Source organism: Castor canadensis, chromosome 1 (genome assembly GCF_047511655.1).
Source record: "Castor canadensis chromosome 1, mCasCan1.hap1v2, whole genome shotgun sequence".
NCBI lineage: Eukaryota > Metazoa > Chordata > Mammalia > Rodentia > Castoridae > Castor > Castor canadensis.
The window spans coordinates 20,627,756-20,651,105 of record NC_133386.1 but is presented as its reverse complement, the minus strand read 5'-3'; the positions used below and the strand labels follow the sequence as shown (position 1 = coordinate 20,651,105).

General features: G+C 37.1%; 1 protein-coding gene across 8 annotated transcripts in view; it reads left to right on the top strand.

Annotated features, from left to right (window-relative positions):
* The window catches only part of Utrn (utrophin), a 521,188-nt gene that overhangs the window by 356,235 nt on the left and 141,603 nt on the right, over positions 1-23,350 (top strand). For all 8 annotated transcript variants that reach the window (XM_074072723.1, XM_074072717.1, XM_074072708.1 and 5 more), the window contains 2 exons: positions 9,559-9,731; positions 21,040-21,196. In XM_074072723.1, the coding sequence (XP_073928824.1) occupies positions 9,559-9,731; positions 21,040-21,196 (330 nt within the window). The remainder of the gene's footprint in view (positions 1-9,558; positions 9,732-21,039; positions 21,197-23,350) is intronic.

The following is a 23,350-nucleotide window of genomic DNA, read 5'->3' as shown; positions in this document are numbered from 1 at the left end:
TTAAATTTGTAGGATAGAGCTTGTCGGAGTAGTCCATCACACTCTCTGTTCATTTCATCCACGCTCCAAATTTGACCTTGTCAGTGTTAAGTCAGACATCACAAATCCCAACAGAAATGATAAGAGGGCAGTAATATCTTCCTAATATGTTCATTGGTTAATCAGGTGCAAAAGACCAGTCCATGGATGCCTTAGTGTAGGTTTGTGGGTAGTTGAAGAAAAAACATGTAGATGCAGGTCCCTAAGCTTTTTTAGTTTTTATTTTTTCATCCCAGAGTACTCAGGGTTTCACGCTTGCTGGGCTAGTGCTCTACCACTTGAGCCACACTCCCAGTCCTGTTTTAGTTTAGTTCCCCTCTTCTCCCATAGGATGTCACATTAACTTTTGCCAGGCTGGCTTCAAACTTGGATCCTCTTGTCTCCACCTCTTTCATAGCAAGGATTACAGTTTAAACCACCACTTAAGTCTTGGTTCTTGATGGAATACATGGATATTTACCAGAAATGAATTCTAATTAATTTAGGATTCATTAATAGTACAAGAGGTTTTCATGTGAAAACTCCATGTTTGCAAACAGTGTATTTTGAGCAAGTTCACTACCTTAATTCTATTTCCTTAGCCACCCCCCCCTACCTTTTCAAAACATTTCTTTCTCAGCCTGTTCATTATTGGTACACAGAAAAGCTACTAAAATTTTTCTATGCTAATTTTGTATCATGCTACTTTGCCAAAGGTGTTAATCAGATCTCTTGGTGGAGACATTAAGGTCTTTTAAATATAAGATCAACAAATAGGATAATTTGACTTCTTCCTTTCCTATTTGAATCCCTTTTATTTCTTTCCTTTGCCTTATTGCTCTGGCTAGGAATTCCAGTACTATTTTGAATAAGAGTGGAGAGAGTGGGCATCCTTGTCTGGTTCCTGACCTTAGAGGAAGTGATTTCAGCTTTTCCCATTAGCTGTAGGTTTGTTTTATATATATATATATCCTGTTATCATACTGACATATATTCCTTCTATTCCTACTTTCTACATAGCTTTTATCATGAAAGGAAGTTAAATTTTGTCAAAAGGCTTTTTCTGCATCTATTGAGATGATCATACATTTTTGTCCTTGATGCTGTTTATGTGTTGTTTTACAATTATTGAGTTGCTTTGGTTGAACCACCAATTTCTTTGATAAACATAGATGCAAAAATTCTCAATAAAGTACTTACAAATCAAATCGAACAGCACATTAAAGGGTAACACACTTTGATCAAGTTGGTTTCATTCCAGGGATGCAAGGATGGTTCAGAATGAATAAAAAGGATTCTGAATATTCAAAGAAATTCTATTTAAAGTTTCAGCACTTAGAATGGGAGAAACTTAAGAATGGGACTGTATTAGTGAGTTTGGGCTACACAGTCCAATAACACAATGCCATGAACTGATAGCTTATAAATAGTAGAAAGTTATTTCTTACAATTCTTGAGACCAGCAAGTCCAAGGTCAAGGCACCAGGAGATTGGTGTCTGGTGAGAGCCACTTTCTGGTTCATCAGTGGTGTCTTCCAGCTGTGTCCTCATATGTTGGAAGGGCCAGGCAGCTGTTGGGGCCTCTTTTATGGGCACTCCTCCCATTCATGAGGGCACACTCCAGCCCCTCACTTCCTATCACTATCACATTCAGGGCTAAAATTTTACAAATCTTAAATTTGTAAAACTAAATTTATCTATACCTATATCTGATATAGAGATTACTCTTCTTAGTAGTCTTAATGTATCTCTGTGCTGAATTATATATGAATACATATGATAATTTGAGCATCTACTTTCAAGAATTAAGAAACCATAGCATATAGTTTTTTTACTTTTGTGTTTAAACTTAATATTATATTACCATTAATGTATCATAACAGTTTTCATTTTTTACTTTAAAGCAATGTGCTAAGTATGTTCATTCATTAATTTTCTTAGGATAATTTTGGCAATAGTGTTACAGTTTTTGGTACAAATTGCCAAGTGCTTTTGTAAAATCTTAACCAAATTTTATTATGCACAATAATTTTCTTTTTATACATTTTTCCTTTATTCATTTTTCCTTTACCAAGTTTATTTTATGAAAATAAATTATTTTCCCGTTAAACAAAAGGAAATATTATTCATTTCCTTTTTTGGCAGTACTGGGGTTTGAACTTAGGCCTCATGCTTGCTAGGCAAATGCTGTTATCTCTTGAGCCACTCTACCAGCCCAAGTTTTTATTTCTTTTTTTTTTTTTTTTAATTTAAAAAATTTTTGTTTTATTCATATGTGCATACACTGTTTGGGTCATTTCTCCCCCCCTTCCCTCCGCCCCCACCCCTCCCCCCAACCCACTCCTTTACCCACCCACTCCCTCCCTTACCCCCACTTACCGCTCGCTACTAGTCATAAAATATTCTGCCCTTATCTCTAATTTTGTTGAAGAGAGAGTATAAACCATAATAGGAAGGAACAAGGGTTTTTGCTAGTTGAGATAAGGATAGATATACAGGGAGTTGACTCACATTAATTTCCTGTGCATGTGTGCTACCTTCTAGGTTAATTCTTTTTGATCTCACCTTTTCTCTGGTTCCTGGTCCCCTTCTCCTATTGGTCTCAGTTGCTTTAAAGCATCTGCATTAGTTTGAGTTGAGGGCAACAAATGCTATCTAGTTTTTTAGGTGTCTTACCTGTCCTCATACCTTCCTTGTGTGCTCTCGCTTTTATCATGTGATCAAAGTCCAATCCCCTTGTTGTGTTTGCCCTTGATCTAATGTCCACATATGAGGGAGAACATACGATTTTTGGTCTTTTGGGCCAGGCTAACCTCACTCAGAATGATGTTCTCCAATACCATCCATTTACCTGCGAATGATAACATTTTGTTCTTCTTCATGGCTGCATAAAATTCCATTGTGTATAGATACCACATTTTCTTAATCCATTTGTCAGTGGTGGGGCATCTTGGCTGTTTCCATAACTTGGCTATTGTGAATAGTGCCGCAATAAACATGGGTGTGCAGGTGCCTCTGAAGTAACCTGTGTCACAGTCTTTTGGGTATATCCCCAAGAGTGGTATTGCTGGATCATATGGTAGATCAATGTTTAGATTTTTAAGTAGCCTCCAAATTTTTTTCCAGAGTGGTTGTACTAGTCTACATTCCCACCAGCAGTGTAAGAGGGTTCCTTTTTCCCCGCATCCTTGTCAAAACCTGTTGTTAGTGGTGTTGCTTATGATAGCTATCCTAACAGGGGTGAGATGGAATCTTAGCTTGGTTTTAATTTGCATTTCCTTTATTGCTGGGGATGGTGAGCATTTTTTCATGTGTTTTTTGGCCATTTGAATTTCCTCTTTTGAGAAAGTTCTGTTTAGTTCACTTGTCCATTTCTTTATTGGTTCATTAATTTTGGGAGAATTTAGTTTTTTAAGTTCCCTGTATATTCTGGTTATCAGTCCTTTGTCTGATGTATAGCTGGCAAATATTTTCTCCCACTCTGTGGGTGGTCTCTTCAGTTTAGAGATCATTTTTTTGTTGAACAGAAACTTTTAAGTTTTATGAAGTCCCATTTATCTATGCTATCTCTTAGTTGCTGTGCTGCTGGGGTTCCATTGAGAAAGTTCTTACCTATACCTACTAATTCCAGAGTATTTCCTACTCTTTCCTGTATCAACTTTAGAGTTTGGGGTCTGATATTAAGATCCTTGATCCATTTTGAGTTGATACTGGTATAGGGTGATAAACATGGATCTAATTTCAGTTTTACGCAGACTGCTAACCAGTTTTCCCGGCAGTTTTTGTTGAGAAAACTGTCTTTTCTCCATCGCATATTTTTGGCTCCTTTGTCAAAGACAAGTTGGTTATAGTTGTGTGGCTTCATATCTGGGTCCTCTATTCTGTTCCACTGGTCTTCATGTCTGTTTTTGTGCCAGTACCATGCTGTTTTTATTGTTATTGCTTTGTAATATAGTTTGAAGTCAGGTATTGTGATACCTCCAGCATTGTTCTTTTGACTGAGTATTGCCTTGGCTATTCGTGGCCTCTTGTGTTTCCATATAAATTTAACAGTAGATTTTTTTCAATCTCTTTAATGAATATCATTGGAATTTTGATGGGAATTTCATTAAACATGTAGATTACTTTTGAGAGTATAGACATTTTTACTATGTTGATTCTACCAATCCATGAGCATGGGAGATCTCTCCACCTTCTGTAGTCTTCCTCAATCTTTTTCTTCAGAAGTTTATAGTTTTCCTTGTAGAAGTCATTCACATCCTTTGTTAGGTTTACACCTAAGTATTTGATGGAATACTATTTACTATTGTAAATGGAATGGTTTTCATATATTCTGTCTCAGTTTGTTCATTATTAGTGTATAGAAATGCTCATGGTTTTTCTATGTTGATTTTATATCCTGCTACCTTGCTGTAGCTATTGATGATGTCTAGGAGCTTTTGAGAAGAGTTTTTTGGGTCTTTAAGGTATAGGATCATAACGTCTGCAAATAAGGATATTTTGACAGTTTCTTTACCTATTTGTATTCCTTTTATTCCTTCTTCTTGCCTAATTGCCCTGGCTAGGAATTCCAGGACTATGTTGAATAGGAGTGGAGATAGTGGGTATCCTTGTCTGGTTCCTGATTTTAGAGGGAATGGTTTCAGTTTTTCTCCGTTAATACTTAATGCTGGCTGTAGGTTTGTCATATATAGCTCTTATAATGTTGAGGTACTTTCCTTCTATTCCTGGTTTTCTTAGAGCTTTTATCATGAAATGGTGTTGGATCTTATCAAAGGCTTTTTCTGCATCTATTGAGATGATCAAGTGGTTTTTGTCTTTGCTTCTGTTAATGTGGTTTATTACGTTTATTGATTTTTGTATGTTGAACCATCCCTGCATCCCTGGGATGAAGCCTATTTGGTTGTGGTGAATAATCTTTTTGATGTGTTGTTGAATTCAGTTTGCCATTATTTTGTTGAGGATTTTTGCATCAATGTTCATTAAGGAGATTGGCCTATAGTTCTCCTTTTTGGAGGTGTCTTTGCCTGGTTTTGGTATAAGTGTAATACTGGCTTCATAAAATGTGTTTGGCAGTTTTCCTTCCCTTTCTAGTTTGTGGAACAGTTTAAGGAGGGTTGGTATCAGTTCTTCTTTAAAGGTCTGATAGAATTCAGCAGAGAATCCATCAGGTCCTGGACCTTTCTTTTTAGGGAGACTATGATTGCTGCTTCAATTTCATCTTGTGTTATAGATCTATTCAGGTGATTAATATCCTCTTGGTTCCGTTTTGGATGATCATATGTATGTAGAAATCTGTCCATTTCTTTAAGATTTTCAAATTTATTTGAATATAGGTTCTCAAAGTAGTCTCTGATAATTTCCTGGACTTCCATGGTGTTTGTTGTTATCTCTCCTTTTGCATTCCTGATTCTACTAATTTGGGTTTTTTTTCTCTCCTCATTTTAGTCAGTTTTGCCAGTGGTCTGTCGATCTTGTTTATTTTTTCAAAGAACCAACTTTTTGTTTCATTAATTCTTTGTATGGTTTTTTTGATTCTATTTCATTGATTTCAGCTCTTATTTTTATTATTTCTCTCCTTCTATTTGTTTTGGAATTTGCTTGTTCTTGTTTTTCTAGGAGTTTGAGATGTATCATTAGGTCATTGATTTGGGATCTTTCAGTCTTTTCAATATATGCACTCATGGCTATAAACGTCCCTCTTAGGACTGCCTTTGCTGTGTCCCATAGGTTCCTATAGGTTGTCTTTTCATTTTCATTGATTTCCAGGAACTTTTTAATTTCCTCTTTTATTTCATCAATGACCCATTGTTCATTAAGCATTCAGTTATTCAGTTTCCAGCTGTTTGCATGTTTTTTATCTTTTCTTTTGTTGTTGAGTTCTACTTTACTATATTGTTATCAGATAGAATGCATGGTATAATTTCTATTTTCTTATATTTGCTGAGGCTCTCTTTGTGCCCTAGGATATGATCTATTTTGGAGAAGGTTCCATGGGCTGCTGAGAAGAATGTATATTGTGTAGAAGTTGGATGGAATATTCTGTAGACATCAACTAGGCCCATTTGATCTATGGTATATTTTAGATCTAGGATTTCTTTATTGATTTTTTGTTCGGATGACCTATGTATTGATGATAATGGGATGTTAAAGTCTCCCACGACTAGTTTGTTGGAGTTAATATATGCTTTTAGGTCCTTCAGGGTATGTTTGATGAAATTGGGTGTGTTGACATTGGGTGCATATAGGTTGATAATTGCTATTTCCTTTTGGACTATTTCCCCTTTTATTAGTATGGAATGTCCTTCTTTATCTTGTTTGATCCATGTAGGTTTGAAGTCTACTTTGTCAGAGATAAGTATTGCTATTCCTGCCTGTTTTTGGGGGCCATTGGCTTGGTAAATCTTCTTCCAACCTTTCATCCTAAGCCTATGCTTATTTCTGTTGGTGAGATGGGTCTCCTGTAAGCAACAAATTGTTGGATCTTCCTTTTTAATCCATTTCATCAAGTGGTGCCTTTTGATGGGGGAATTAAGTCCATTAACATTCAGTGTTAGTACTGATAGGTATGTGGTGATTCCTGTCATTTAGTTGTCTTAGTTGTTTGAAGGTTTGATTGTGTGTACCTAAGTTGAGGTTACTCCCTACTTTCTTGCTTTTTCTTTTCCTGTGGTTTGGTGCTGCCTGTCTTTTCATGGTTAAGTTGGGTTTCACTTTCTGTGTGCAGAATCCCTTGAAGAATCTTTTGTGGTGGTGGCTTTGTGGTCACATATTGTTTTAATTTCTGCTTATCATGGAAGACTTTTATTGCTCCATCTATTTTGAATGATAGTTTTGCTGGGTAGAGTATCCTAGGGTTGAAGTTATTTTCATTCAGTGCCTGGAAGATCTCACCCCAAGCTCTTCTTGCTTTTAATGTTTCTGTTGAGAAGTCTGCTGTGATTTAGATGGCTTTACCTTTGTATGTTATTTGTTTTTTCTCTCTTACAGCCTTGAATATTCTTTCTCTAGTTTTTGTAGTTGTTGTTTTGATAATGACATGGTCTGGTCTGTTTGGTGTTCTGCATGCCTCTTGCATCTGTATGGGAATAGATTTCTCTAGATTTGGGAAATTTTCTGTTACGTTTTTGTTGAATATATCACACATTCCCTTTGCTTGTACCTCTTGTACTTCTTCAATGCCCATGATTCTCAAGTTTGGTTTTTTGATGGAGTCAGTGAGTTCTTCCATTTTCTTTTCACAGCTCTTGAGTTGTTTAATTAATAGTTCTTCAGTTTTTCCTTTAATTACCATTTCATCTTCGAGTTCTGAGATTCTGTCTTCTGTTTGTTCTATTCTTCTGGATTGGCCTTCCATTTTGTTTTGCAATTCTGTTTCATTCTTTTTTCTGAGGTTTTCCATATCCTGAGTTGTTTCCTCTTTAATGTTGTCTATTTTCGTCCTGAGTTCATTTATCTCTTTATTGATCGTGTTCTTTGTTTCACTTTGGTGTTTACATAGTGCTTCTATGGTTTCTTTTATTTCTTCTTGTGCTTTTTCAAATTCTCTATTTTTGTTGTCTTGGAATTTCTTGAGTGTCTCCTGTACATTTTGGTTGATCATATCCAGTATCATCTCTGTAAAATTCTCATTGATTACCTGTCGCATTTCTTCTTTTAGATTGTTGTTTTGAGCTTCATTGGGTTCTTTGGCATAGTTTATCTTCATTTTGTTGGAGTCTGGATCTGAGTATCTGTTTTCTTCATGTCCCTCTGGTTCGTGTACTAATTTTTTGCTGTGGGGAAACTTGTTTCCCTTTTTTTCTGTTTTCCCATCATTGCCCTTGGTATTGTTACTGTCCCTGTACTGTGTGCAATTAAGTATTTTTTAGCTTGTAATAATAACAATGGTGATTTTTATAATGGAAGGGTGAGAGGAAAGAGAAAGCAAAGAAGGTAACGAAAAAGGGAAAAGCAAATAAACAAGTAAAAAAACAAACAAAGAAACAAAAAACTGCTTCAAAGATATAAACAGGGAGAGATAGTGTACTAATCAATAGTAAGCTAAACAGGTATTATAGAACAGAGAGAGGATAAAAAAATAAAAATAAGTAAAATAAAAATTAAAAAAAATCTCCAAGTTCAAATGCAATAAAGTTTCAGTCTTAATAATTTTGATGTTAGTCCCTCAACCTCCAATCCTGGAGATGGTGACTCAGAAGTAGCTGTGTTTTTGTCTCATCAAAAGGAAAAAACCAAAAAAGCAAAAAAAACCCCAAAAAGACAACAAAGTGTCCCAAGTTCAAATGCATTACAGTTTCAGTAAGTTTTTCAGCATGCAGGTGTAGTTTGGTTGTTTTCTCATCAAAGGATTAGGAAAAAAAAAACAAGAGTCTGTAGACAGTTCTGTGAATGGTATCTGTGGCTGTGGCTCACCTGCCCGCTGCTGTCAGCCTGCTGTTGCTGGAGGTGTTATTTATGCAGATCTCAGGGGTGAGCTTAGCACTCACCTGGCCCCACAGACTTTGTTTACTCAGAGTTCTGCTGTGCATGAGCCGCTGCTACAAGCTTTCCCCTTTCCAAGCACACTGGGGGAGGTGACACTGCACCCGCTTTCTCAGGCTGGCGTGTTTGTTTACAGCTCATGTGGGAAGTGGGTCTTCCTCCCTTCCTGTGGAGTTTTCCTCCCACCGCTGCTTTTACAAGCTTTCCTGCTTATGATTGCTGGGCGTGTGCCTCTGATCCTGCCTTCTCCGGCTGGCTTGTTTGTTTACAGTTCTGTGAGGGATTGCCCCTCCCCCTCTCTTCGGCACTCAGGGTGCCCAACCCTCTTTGCTACATGTCTTTTTTATTCTTATTGTTTGTTATTCAGTTTGTTTTTTTGTTTTTCCATGGGAGCGAATCAGTCTGTCCAGGGGGCTATGCTGAGCTGGCCCAGGGTTGTCTGTGGGAGTATGGTGTACCACTTAGCTCACCTGGTCATCTGCTTCTCCCAAGCTGGTTAGACACTGGCAGTGCAAGAGCCCTTCTGGTTTGTCCGTTTAACGTGGAGTGGAGATGCTATGCATGGCCTGGGGGTGTGGAGGTGTTGGAGTTTTACCTCTTCTTGGTGGTTTTTCCTGCAAGGTGTATCTCTAGCGTCTCTCCAAGGTTTTACCTTAGGAAGAACGCTTTTTGCTTCCTGCCTCTAGTCGCCATCTTGGAATCATCCTCCCAAGTTTTTTTTTCTTAACGAAGGTAAATGTTTATAAGAAAATTTTCTTTAAATTTCAGAATAAATTTTATAAGATTGAAAGGGCAAACCATTAGCAAGTTTGTGAAAAACAAATTTGATGATGACCTGCATAATACTTGATATTTTCACTTTTTTAACCCACCTTTTAAGGGGAGAAGGTATTTGTTTCAATATTAAGCAATAGTTTCAATGTGAAAATTGTAGAAACACTTGAATTTATTATATGTAATTTAAGGAAAAATGACATATTCACTTGGCTGAAAATATAAAAAAATAAAGTTGTAATCCCAACATTTGCATTAACTCTTTGCTTTTCCTATCTTTAGGACATCCAGGCAGAAATTGATGCCCATAATGACATATTTAAAAGCATTGATGGAAACAGGCAGAAAATGGTGAAAGCTCTGGGAAATTCTGAAGAGGCTACTATGCTTCAGCATCGGCTGGATGACATGAACCAAAGATGGAACGACTTGAAAGCAAAATCTGCCAGCATCAGGTCAGAGCATCAGTGTCAAAATAAAACTAACGAGGGGGATTAGATTTTTGTCAGAAAAGGAAAGGGCAGTTGACCAGTACTGTGACTCTATCTGAAATCTATTTAGCCCCGTTTATATCCAGTGTTCTCTGCCAGTTGTTGCTGATGGTTCACAGGTGTTAATATCAGATTTTAAACCTCTTAGTACTACTACTACTAATGTTACCAATACCTGCTATTTACTGAGTATTCACTGTGACTGCATACTGTGTTTGGATCTTCATAAGGCCTTACTTTATTTAGTACAGTCACATGCTGTATATCAATATTCCCACCAATGACCAATTGCATAAAGTGGGTGGTCCCATAAAATCATGTTGCCTAGTGATGTTGTAGCCATCTCAGTTTTTGTAAGTCCTCTTTGTAATGTTCACACAGTGATAAAATTGTCTAATGTGTTTCTCAGAATGTGCCCCTATGGTTAAGTGACACATGACTGTACTTGAAAAATCACAGTAGATGACAAAATCCTATCTTCTGTGAAGAGACAGAGATTTAATGAATATAAGGAACTTAAGTTTTTGGAATAACAAGTACCAACTCAGAATTTGAGTCAGATCTTTTTGACTCTAGGCATTGAACATATTTTGCTTCATCAGGTTGTTTTTACATCCAATTTGAAGATGATATCATTGAGATTAAATATCTCTTATGGATACTAAAAGGGAAAACTGATGATTCGGTCTCCATTTGGAGAGTGTAAAATTCAATCAGTATGAACTTTTGGACCAGAAATCTGACTAGGAAAAGTTCTTCAAAAATTATTCAGAGTGACAGAATGATTAGTGTTATTTGGGGCAAGCATACTTTAAGATCATATTTAATGGATGTTAGTTCTCATTGGGGATAAGTTTAGGGAAGAGTGACTGAAGAACATGCTGTAGAGTGAAAATGTAAGAGGAATGTTGGTAGGAAGTCCCGGCTCTGTTTCTTTTGCTATATCATGTGTTGGAAACGTAAAATCTTAAACCAAATGGTGGTGAACTTGACTCTTCGACCATACTATTCATTGTTTAATCCTGGGCAAGTTACTTAGACCCTCTGAACCTTATAAAATCAGAATATAAGTATTCAACCCACATGATTGTTATGAAGAACAAATGAGATGGTCTGATATTTCCTACATCTATGTAGAACCCGGCCAATGTAGCATATAGTTTATTTTTTCATTCACAAGGAAGGTTCAATTGATCTGCCTTAATTGGATTGGTGGATTTCATACAATGACTTGACAGAAAGTAGAAATCTTTGAGGATTATTTCTTGTGAATGAATTTCTTAAGAATTTATTTCTGATCTCATGCCCCAGAAGGCTTTTGTTCTTCTGTGGATCATAGAGGGGGACTTTATAATTCCTCTTACATTTAAGGAAGGGACCTCTTGGCCTGAAGATCATTAGGGATTATGTCAACATCACCAGGTGTTCTATTTTAATAAGAGGATAATTAGAGTATATAGTACACTGAGAGACCATCTTGATTAAGACTTGAATTTTCAACTGGCTAGAGCCCATTGGGTTGCAACTTTCTGTTCCTCATAAATATAAACAAATAAACATACAAAAATGTTAATAGTGAAAAGCATTCACTGTGGATCTAACAAAATCAGTATCTAGGCTAGTGAGCTAAAACTGCAAGGGTGGCTCTGGGGAAGATTGTACTCAGTATGCTAGAATTTTGAGAGTTGAGAAGCTGAGTTCTTTAGGTAGAAGGATTTAATGAAGGCCTATATCATAAATAGATCATTTCAAGTGGGAAACTATGAACAAAAATGTCTTTTGGTCTTTCTTGGAAGGTATTGCCTAAGCCTATAAAGTCTCATTTTCTCTAACCTGAAAAGGAAGAACTCATAAACCATAGTTGGATCATTATTTAATAAATTAATTAATGCTTTTTTTCGAAGATGGAGATTAAGTTTGTGTCAGTGGACCTCTGCATTGTACGGATATGTCATACATTCCAATAAAATGTGATAACGAATCAATGTGATGATGAATGAAAATATTAGCTTGATAACCCGCCTCAGGAGATTCAGACACTCATTCAAGTGTTTAATAAAGACTTACTTCTATATTAAGGCATTGCTAATCTTAAGTAAGATGCCATACCTGTCCCTGAGGGCTCACAGATCTGTTCAGGTTAAGGTAGAGTCCAAAGAAGACAGTGGTGATTCTCAGTTTATGTTATAATCAAAGGGTTCATAAAAGAGGTGGTTCCTAAGCTGAGCCTTGAAAAATGTACAGTGATTCCCAAGGTGAATTGGGTGAGGACTGGGGAAGAACATCTAAGCAGGAGGCTTGAAATTATAGTGTTTTAATAAAAAAGTTAAGACGTGCATTCTGACTAAGAATAGAATTTTCTTGGTGACGTGGTGGGGAAAAGACCATGGCTACAAAAAAAGCACAGGCAGAGGCAAGAGACCAGTCATGGAACCCTTATGTGCACCATTCTAAATTCCACTGGTGATGGAATTTGGAATCATTCAGGTGACAATATTGGGTTTGACTTTTGGGACAGTCCCTCTCACACAACAATGGAGCATGCATTGGAGAAGCCCAGTTTTACAGATGGGGAGACCTACTAAGAGACACTTTCAGCATCTATAGAGATGAGGGCAGAGATTGAGTATAATTTCGTTTGCATTGTTGAGGTGCTGGTGAGAGGTCCAGGAGCAGATAAGAAGTGGCCATTGCGTGGATATCTGCTTTTCAAAAAAGAGCTGTAGGTGAAACAGACAGACAGGAGGAGGTGGAGTTCAGTAGAGGTGGCAGGCAACCATTGTGAGTTACCTGTTCAAAAGGGTGAAACATCCTAAGAAGGCAAAGCAAAGAGACCCTAGCACATTGAAACAGAAGGAATGGGTGAAGCAAACGGAAACTATCAGAAGAAGCTGAGAAACGGCTGTCCTAGAAGAGGGAAGAGACCAGGCGAGAAGATTGACAAGACCCAAGAAGGAGAGGACTTCAGAAAGAAGGGCATAAGGCATAATGTCAACTGATAAAGAACTGGAGCACTTGAGGGCTGCCCAGCTCAGGAGCCAGTAGAAGGGCTTTTGCCAGGGTCATATTCTGGTTGCAGTAGAAATCAGATTGCAGAGGACTCAAGAAAGGGAACGGGAAGTGAGGAAGTAGAAATAGAACAGTGTGCAGTCTAGTTTTCTCATGGAACTCTCCAATGAAGGAAGAGGAGAGAAAACCACAGTTGCTGTACACATGTATCTAGCCTCATGAGTTTATAACAGCTGAAAGGCAGTATCTATCTATCTATCTATCTATCTATCTATCTATCTATATCAACCAGCTTTCACAAAGGTTGGATAAGCTTAACTAAAGAAGTGAATGATTTATTCTTCATTTTTATCTTCAAAAGATAGAAAATAAATTATGAACATATTTATTATTTGCATATTTATAAAAGAACAAGGTTTACTATCTCTCACGGGTTGTCACATAGGAAGCACAGGTGAGGAAGCAGTGGTAGAGGACAGTGTTGAATAGTGTTGTACTGTGGAGCTAGACTCTTTCAAACACTGGCTTTGCCACTTAGTGGGTTGGTTACTGAATCCATATGTGCCTCAGTTTCCTCATGTGAATTAAGACTATCTTTCTTATATGGATGCCATTCATATTTCATTTAATTAACCTATATAAAGTGCCTACAGCAGTGGTGTGTGGTAAATGGCCCATCGTTTTCAGCCATTATTATTATTCTCATTTTCACTTTGTTTGGTACCAGTTAAGTTGAAGATGTAGAAATTCTTCCTATGTTTGAAGACATAGAAATTCTCCCTGCTGTATCTTTTTTTTTTTCTTATCTTTGTCATTAATGTTGGGGATTTTCAAGAAGATCCCCAATAAATGCAATCCCTCTTTCCTGGCTGGATCTGAACAACTGCGGGGGGCGGGGAGAAATATGTTCTCAACAGTCAGGAGTAAGAACTTCTAAGCTATGGGAATTACTGGAGGAGGTGACTTAGAGCAGGGCTGTTAACTGAGTCCCAGAATGACAATTCCCAGCAGTCAATGTGGCTTCTCCTGTGGGACCTAGTGGAAGAGAATCCTCTCTGTAGGCCTGTTCTCAAGGGGAAAAGATGGGCTGAGCTCAGCACTTCCAGTTATTGGCTCTGAATACTCAGGAAGTAAAGGAGGGAAGAAAAGGTCAGTGTGTGTTCAATGAGCAAATCCCTTTCCAAGGAGTGGGGGAAAGAGGTCTCACTAACCAATGCAGAAGTGACCTATTGCCTGGCTCCTTTGCTCCTTCCTGCAGATGACGTCTGTGGAGCTTGCTCTTCTTTCTGTCCTCTACTATTTCCTCTTGGTCCTTTAAAGCCCAGTCTGTCCCTTACATTCTCTTCTGTTGGGATCAAATTCTCCTGTGTCTTTAATATTTTGTAAACATTCCCACACCTTTCCTCCATGATTAATTGAAAGTTTGCTTTTCCCTTAATAGCCTGCTTTACTTGAAATACTCCTTAATGAAGGTTGATTTTGCTCACCTGAAAGCCAATACTCTGAATAGTTATAACTGCTATGGACACTAAATATCAGAATCCCAGCCATAAATTGTCCCTGGAAGCCACTGTGGCTTAAACAGTGACCTGTCACACAAGGGTTAAGAGAAGAACTTGCAGCCTTCTGTGACTACTTCTTAAGCCTTCTCTATCTCTCAACTTCTTAGAAGCTAATGCATCCACAGCTCTACCCTTTTGTCATCTTATTCCTGCTTGCTCCTAATTGGTAGGTCACTCTTGTGTATATCTCCTTGATTTGAGCATCCTACTTATTTTCTGTTCTCTGTCTTTTCCTCGGCTGTCATCCATATTGGTAAATTTTTTCTTTTAATTTCCAAGTTTCTTTTTACTTTATCTGTAAAAGCCTTCAGCCCTATTCAAGTCCCATAGACCAAGTCAACCTGGGACTTGGTAAGCATCCAGGTCATCTTGCACCCCTGAGATGTTCAGTGTCCAGGGGACCAAGGGCAGGCTGTTCTTCAGGGCACACATTATTTGACTACATTCCACCTGGTCATGTGCACCTGATGTAACTGGTTTTGCTCTGCTTATTAGAGAAGAGCCCTCTGTTGTATCAGGTCAGGATTGCCTACAACATCACAGGTAAAACAACTGTAACATAAAAGTAATGAACCCTCTCCAGGTGGTGCCTATCTTTATTAGCTTATTTTATACTGGGGCCATCTATCTGCTGCTGTCTAATTTATAGTTGTATCCAGTGTATAAACTAACCCACAAAACTTTATAATTATATCCAATATATAAATTAACCCACAAAACTCCAGCTACCATAGATTGTTTAAACATGCATATCTTCCAGTATTTTCAACTATGCAATTCCTAATTTTCTTTGAAAATTTTCCTTTTCTTTCTGAACCTGCCCTTCTTTCTTCTAATCTGTTGTTGCTTAAGCATTTCCTCATATAAATCTCCCTCAACCCTTTCCACGTAGCTTGGAGTTCACTGGAAGATATTTTAGTAAGGTCAGAGCCTTCAATTTCTTCCCCCATTTGACCTTTCTCTTCTATCTTTCCAGTCTCTTTCACTCTAATGACCCACACCCTTCTATCACCTTGCTCTTAGTCTTGGATGACCTAGTATTGCACTAGAAAGAGAAAAATGATAACATCGCCTCTACTATAATTTGATACTTTCTACTTCCAATTGGTATTGTGATTTTTGAATTTTTTTAATCTTCTTCACACCCAGGTCTTTTAAAAAAGTTCTTATTCCCCTGTAGACCCCAAATCTCCTTCTCTGCAGGTAGCCTTGCTTCTTTATTTTCTGAGGCTGAGGCTACCGAATTAATACTCCTTCTGCTCTGTGGAGTATATAATATTCATGAGTTATATATTTCAAGTTGTATTTTAATTGTGCTGGCATTTGCTATTATCACTGCAGGCAATGTTTTCTCTAATTTATCATCACTTTTAGGAAAGAGGATATCTGTTGATATTTCTTGATCATTTATGGGCCAGACCCAGTCTAAGTGCTTACCTTAAGTGAAAGTAGTTGTCACTTATTTTAACCATCGTGTGGTAGTTGGAACAAGATGGTTTCAAATCCTCAGTATTACTTTACTGTGTTTTGGGAGGACCGTTGATTATAGTTTTTAAATTCTAAAATCTAATATGCCAGATATTCTTTAGCAATCTAAAAACAATAAATATACAAATTATTGACCAATATAAGAGGAGATAGCAAAAGATTTGAAACTTCTGTTACAAGATAGGCTTTTAGGGACTTCGACAATATATTATACTCACTGGAAAATGTGAACTGGAAATATACTAATAAATTCAGTGCTGTGAATGACATGGCTTAAATTTTAAGTTAAGTTTACTTAATGTAAGATTATGTTAAATATCCACTTAGAAGCTTAATGATGTTTAATAGAGATCCTTGTTAACAGATGATTTCCAAGGTCAGGGAAGTTGCCAAATCTAATGAAAACAGAGCTCAAAGATAAAATTCTATCTTCCCTTTCTTTTATGAGCCTCTTAAAAACTCAGGGCACCTTTTTAAAGCCCTAAGAGAAGATTAACCTTTAACACCATCTTTTGCATCTCATGTTATCACATTTTACAGTGTCACTGTCGCCAACTTTCAGTCTTAGATAGTCGATTTTGTTAACTATATTATAAAACTGCTAAAATCTCTCAAGTCTAATAGAGGGAGAGCCTGCTCTCATCTTTCTCATTTTTCTCTGCTACCTCACTTTCCAATAGAATAATCTGTCGTGACAGAAATGTTCTCTATCTGCTCTGATCAGTACAACACCAAGGAGCCATTGTGGTATATTAAGCACTTAAAATTTGCCTGGTGTCACTGATGAACTGGATATCAAATCTTATTACTTTTAATGAAACTAAATTTAGACTTAAATAGCCATGTGTTGCTGGTGGCTACCATATCCAGAGCATAGCTTTGGTGTTTTTTAGCACATTTGGGCTGAATTTTGAGGACTTGATTTTCTTCTCCTCATAGGTCTTTATTTTCTTCTTGGGAGAAGGATGAATCCTCTTATAATATTACCTGTTATTCTTGCACTAATTAAGGTATTTTCTTTCAATTTATAATCTGTGCGATTTTGCCATAAACCATAAAGGAGTTACATTTGTAGTCAGACTTCCAAATTTAATTCTGTGAAGTCCTTATTCAATAGGAGGTAGTATATCTTTTCTCTCTCTTAATTTGGATCCTTATATTCTTACATAGACACTTTGCTTAAAAGACAGACATTGTTCATGATTTAAAATAGTTATTAGTTTCTGGTTCCCTCCATAGTTATTTTTTTATTATATTTGATGAAGTAGTTTTTTTTTTTTTTTTTTTTTGGTAGAGCTGGGGTTTGAACTCAGGAGCTTTCACTTGCCAGGCAGGTGCTCTACCACTTGAGCCACGCCTCCAGTCCTTGAAGTAGCATTTTTATGGATCTTTATCTTCCAACATTTTTTGCATTATTATTTTGAATAACTAGTCACTTAAAGAGCTGTGAAACTTAGAAAGTTGTAAAAACCAATTTAATCTAAAAAGGGGTTCTTGTGTGAAGCATAGTCTGTAATAGATGTTATCTTATGTTGATAATGCAGTCAGGGAAAGTATTGCTTTGTACACATCAAGTACCCGAGGAATAAACTGAAGCAGTTAAGCAGTTAGAATAACTCAACTAAGGAAAAATGTGAGTTCCTACAGATTTGTGCAGATAAAGCAATGATTTAAGTGAAGATTCTGAAAGCATGATTGATGACCTGTCATCTGTACTCTTGGGGAGATTGAAGTTTTAAAATGTTTATAGTAACACTGACAAAGTTCAACTAAGCCAAACCCCAATGTAAAGTTTCTTTTTACATAGCAGGCACCCACTGCCTGAGAAAAGGCTTTCATCTTGAAAGATGAAAGAATTAAAATGGAGCTGGAATACTGAAGGCTACTACAGAATCAGGCATGTATTTAGGCATATGGTAGTAATCCACTAAACACAGAGGTATAATCTATTGGAGAATATCCAGAAGAGATTTGCCAAGCAAAGATTCTGCCAGATGAGCTTGCTTTTTTACAGTAGGGAAGCAAAGATGCAGAGAAGCCCACACACCAATGTTCTCTTTTTCGTTTGAAAGTCACTTCAGCATCTCTTATAAAAAGTATTTGTGTCTTTGTAGGTAGTACTTCAGGTGCTGAATGCCATAAGGTTCAATGACCAGTTTCATAATTCCTGTGCAGTCAGAAGAGTTTATTGCATTAGGAAAGACATTGGTGTGCTCTTCGATAAGTGTGTGCACCTGGATTTCAGAGGAATATAATGTGTGGCTTAGTTACTGATTAATGAGAGAAACTACCAAATACTGAAGAGGCAGCTCAGATTTGAATAGGAGGTCAGGGCATGTGCATAGTGATTTGTACAGGAGACACTCAAGCACTTTTTGATCGACTGAGGACCTTTGATTTCTAACTAGATTCTTGCATTTAAAAAAGAAGAAATGGCAGTAGTTCTGTCAAATGTACTTGTTGCATTATGGGTCATAACTGCAGAGAGAATTTTAAACTAATATAATTGAAATTATTTAGTTGAGCTCTGAGACAAGTAAAATTGTTGTTTATCAGGGAAATGTAATTACATATTTGGGCTAAAATTGATTAATAGTATGGAGAGGCTGGAGCTAAGGCAAAATTAGTACCTTGTTAAAGTACAGTTTTGTAAAGTGAAGCTGATCATTGTACTTGGGACAAGCTCTAACAATAGAAGATCAAGAATATAAATTTCTAATCATTTAGTTCTCAAAGAATTATAAAATGCCTCAAACTCTTTTTTGTATTTATAAATTATTTTTATTCCATACCTAGCCTTTTTGAATATGACATAGAATTTTAAAAAAATATCAGCCAATTGGCAATGGAATTATAAATAATATCACAAGATAATTGATCTTTCGTGTATACCTATGTGTATACCTGTGTTTTATTTGTCTTTTGGTGGTATTGGGGTTTTAACTCAGGACATTGCACTTGCTAGGCAGGGTTTCTCTACTACCTAAGTCATCCCTTTAGCTGAATCATGGTATTTTAAAAGATAGGCAGAACTCCAGTTGTTTTTCTTTTGACCAAGCATATTGCTTGATAGACTATCGTTATTTTATGACACTGACAAAGTAGAGATTAGACATTTCTAATCTAATCTTGTTTTCTTCTGAAAATATGAACTTTGTCACAAAGATGTTTGAGACTTTTGAATATCTGTTGCTGGGAACACCATCTAATATGATCAATAGAAGAATATTTTTGTCAATTAACTATAGCAGAGTTGTGACTTTGGGAATAGAGGCTCACGTAGGTCAAATGTGTGAAAAGGGGAATTTCTGAGAAGCCTGAAAAGCTGTAGAGTTTGTGTCTGGTTGGTTGGTCCCTTATCAGTCAGCGAGGGAGCATACGTGTGGAGCTGGGGATCATAATGCCAGTGTCAAGGTGAGAGGTGTCGTGTGAGGAGATATGAAACTTGGTCAACAGAGATCTCTTGTAGGTGGGATTAACTCAGTGGGTCGTCTTTTTAACTCATAAGTCTTCTTTCTTTGGAAGCTGTTGTGTAACAAGGTTATCCATCTGTCCATCTTCATCTACGTCCCTTGCCCCTCTTTTTTTTTGTAGTAGTAGTAGAATTTGAACTCAGGGCCTCACACTCACTACGCAGGCACTGTACCCCTTGAGCATGCCCCCAGCCCTTTTTGCTGTAGTTATTTTTCAAATAAGATCTCATGTTTTTGCCCTTCCTGGCCTCGTCCTGATCTACCTGCCCATATCCTCCGGGGTAGTTGGGATAACAGGAATGTACCACCATGCCCACCTTATTGACATGGGGTCTTGTTAAGTTTTTGCTCAAGCTTTGATACTTCTGATCTCTACTTCCCAAGTAGCTGAGATTATAGGCTTGAATCACCACACCCTGACCAGTCTTGCTCTGCTAAACCTGAATGATCACAGACAGCGAAGGTTCCACTCCTTTTCACGAAGTTGGCACTTAAGTCCACATTCATGTTTGTCTCCTGTTTGAGGGGACAGGTTTGAGGAAAGCCTGATTCCTTGAGTCTTTGGGAGTGTTTTCCTGATTGATCCATATTTTAAATCCAGCCTTTCTATGGGCTTGGGACTGGGTAAGTGGGATTTTCCAGGGCTTAAGAGCAGGAGGGATTTATTCTTTGATTTATACTTCTGTTCTCAAGGGCTTTTGCTCTTACTAGAACCTTAACCACATTGGGGACATGGCTCAAGTAGACTGGTAGTCTAGAACTGTAACCACATCCTTACCAGCCATGGTCCCTGATAATGTAGTTCATAACTGACGTATTCTAGCGGTGCATGTCTGTGCTTAAAACAGACCTGATTGTTGAGACAAACACGTCACCTTTAAATCAGAATATAATGGCTGAGTATAGAGGTCAGTGGTAGTACTTGCTTAGCATGTCAAGGCCCTGGGTTCAACTGTCATTCTACAAAGTCAATCAGTCAACCAATCGGAGTATGAAGTACTGCAATCAATGATTTTTGCTTAATTTTTCTCTATTCACAATGGTCATTTGTCACTGGATGTCAGTCAGCCTTAAGCTAAATAGTATCCTGATCAAACAGTGCCTAAGAGAAATTAAGAATCAGTAATTTCCTATCTAAACAATTAGTCAGTTTTTTATTTTGGAAAGCAAAATAATGAGTCTGTTGCAAATATTGAAGTGATACAAAAACATAAAAAAATTAGGTGTTGGGCTGGTGGGATGGCTCAAGCTGTAGAGTGACTGCTTAGCAAGCTTGAGGCCCTGAGTTCAAACTCCAGAACCACCAAAAAAAAAAAAATTAGGTGTTTTCGTGCTCTTAGTAGTGACCCTAAATGTCACCACTAAGAGCACTTCAAAATGTTTTATAGGCATAGAATTTGTCTCTGCCCTCCCATCCTGTGTATAGATAAAATGAGGAGAAATATTTGGCTGTGCATGTATTCTACACATTTACCACCAGGACTTGGTTTGTAGGTTTTCATTATCTCATTGATGTCCCTCTTGATAGCTTCTTATTTATGCCTTTGTATTGTGGAGGTACATGTCTTAATTTTCAATTAGTAATACAAGCATTTCCTCTAGATATTATAACTTGTACCATGTCAGTCTTTTTTGGATGTGAACTTTAGTTGGCCAACAAGATTGCTAGGCTACAGAAAGGTGTATAATTTGTGAATTCAATTCAACCTTCTAAATGTGATCAGCGTTATCTCTCAACAGGGCCCATTTGGAGGCCAGTGCTGAGAAGTGGAACAGATTGCTGGCGTCTTTAGAAGAACTGATCAAATGGCTGAATATGAAAGATGAAGAGCTTAAAAAACAGATGCCGATTGGAGGAGATGTTCCAGCCTTACAGCTCCAATATGACCACTGTAAGGTAGGTTGGCTATCTCTGGGGGATATCTTTAACTTAATTTTGTCAACTACTTCAAATGAAGTTCTAAAGAAATATCAAACTCTTTTGTCAGTATTTAGACATTTTTCTTAAACTACATTAGTTGCTTCCATTGGTTTCATGTCAAGTTGTTCCTTCATATTTAATTAAAATTTCCAAACATTTCAGGTATGTAAAGCATAATAATGCTTTTAGCTTCTCATGAAATTTATCTAACTTTTTAATAGATTTTTGGAATATCAATACATTATGTTGGGAAAAATTTAGACTGCAAATTAGCTTAACTTTAAATTCAGAAGTCATAGAGTCATAAAAAAATCACAAACTCGGTCTCAGAGTGTAACTCAGAGGTAAAGTACTTATGTGGCATGGTGGAAATCCTGGGTTGTGTCTCTTGCACCACCAAAAAAATAAATGATCTTGTTTTTATTAAATAATAGTGGAAAAAAAGGACAGAATTAAGTCCTATAGCAAACAAAGACTAAGTATCTAAGATCACTTTATATGTTTTATTTTTCTGAACTTGAACTTTTCTTTAAATTATGCTTTTATTCTGCTCAATTTGGTTTCTGTGCACATTTGCACTTTGGTTAGTAAATAGATATGCCAAAATGCTGTCAATGGACACAACCTTCAATCCTTGTGTTTTAAAAATTCTTGCCTTGTCTACTTCCCCATTAACTTACGTATAACCTTTCATATTATTTTCTCTGATATGTTGTATATCACCTTGTTTTATTATTTACTGTTCACATGCTGTGCAAATTTTCATTCTGAATTTTAACATTTTGACACAATGTTATAATTCTGTTCCCATTTGAAAAAAGGACACAGTAACACATGCTTTTCCTAAAAGAAGATATCATCTATTTAATAAGTCACTATAATACAAAATGATATGACCTTAAAATTTATTTTATTTTGAACCCTTGTGACTAAATGATTAAAATTACTAGTTTGAGTGTGCTTTCTCTTTCTACTTGAAAAGAGAACATGATAAGAAAAAGGGAGACATTGTTATTGTGTGATGTAATAGAAGATTTAAAATTACTGATTTAAGAAAATCACATTTTCTCCTTTTTTCAGCTTGCTCCTCTGTTAACCATTTATATTCCATGGGTATTAGTAATGAAATAGAATAATACAAAGTTCTTCTAATAGTGTTCTATGTGGGATAAAAGCTGCTTATGATCGTACTACTAGCTTTGATTAACATCAGAATCTTGAGGTATGAAATGATTTTCCTCAGGTAACTTTGGCCTTACCATGTAAAGTGTGCCATCTTCCTTCCCAGTCAATTCTAGCTGCTTTCTATCCCTGCCTCCCAGCAAGGTTACCTGGCTTAAGTTGCGTTTCACTTGGTCTTAGAGCATCACGTGCAGTTGTTGTGCTGCAGCCCTTTAGTTCTAGGCATTTAAGTAATAAAGGTAATACTGATAATGCTGCTGGTAATAATCTATCATTTCTTTACATGTATTTATTGAGTGTCTACTATACACTAGGCACTGTACTAGTCCACTGGTGAATGAATACCGTGGTAGAGCATTTGATTAGTATGCATAAAGCCCCAGAACCACACCAAACACACACACACACACACACACACACACACACACACACAAACAAAATTCCAAACAAGCCCTTGCCTGATTCTGAGGAGTAAGTGATGGATGCTAAATAGATAGGCAATGTTCTATAGTGTTCAGTGCCATAAAAAAATAAAGTAAGATCGGGGGAGGGGTGGAAGAATGTAGGCAAAGATGCTATTTTATGTGTTCAAGGTAAGGAAAGTGAAACAAATGGTGTGGTTTTTGAAAGAAACCTGAAGAAAGTGAGGCTGCTCTCTGGGGGAAGAGAATTTAGGGATGGGGACAGAAAGCCCAAAGGCCATCAAGGCTACTGTGTTGTGGGCGTATGTGAAGAACAGCATGGAGACCAGTCACGTCAGTGCTGTTGAGTCAGAGAGAGGGACAGGAGACAGGGTAGGGGTGGGAGTGGGAGAAAGTGGTTCTGATCACATAGGTCCTTGAAAATTTTTTGTGACGACTTTGGCTTTTACTTTGAGTGAAATGGAAACCATGAAAGGTTCCCATGTCTGTGGTGGTGTGATATGACATTACAAAGTAATGACATGTT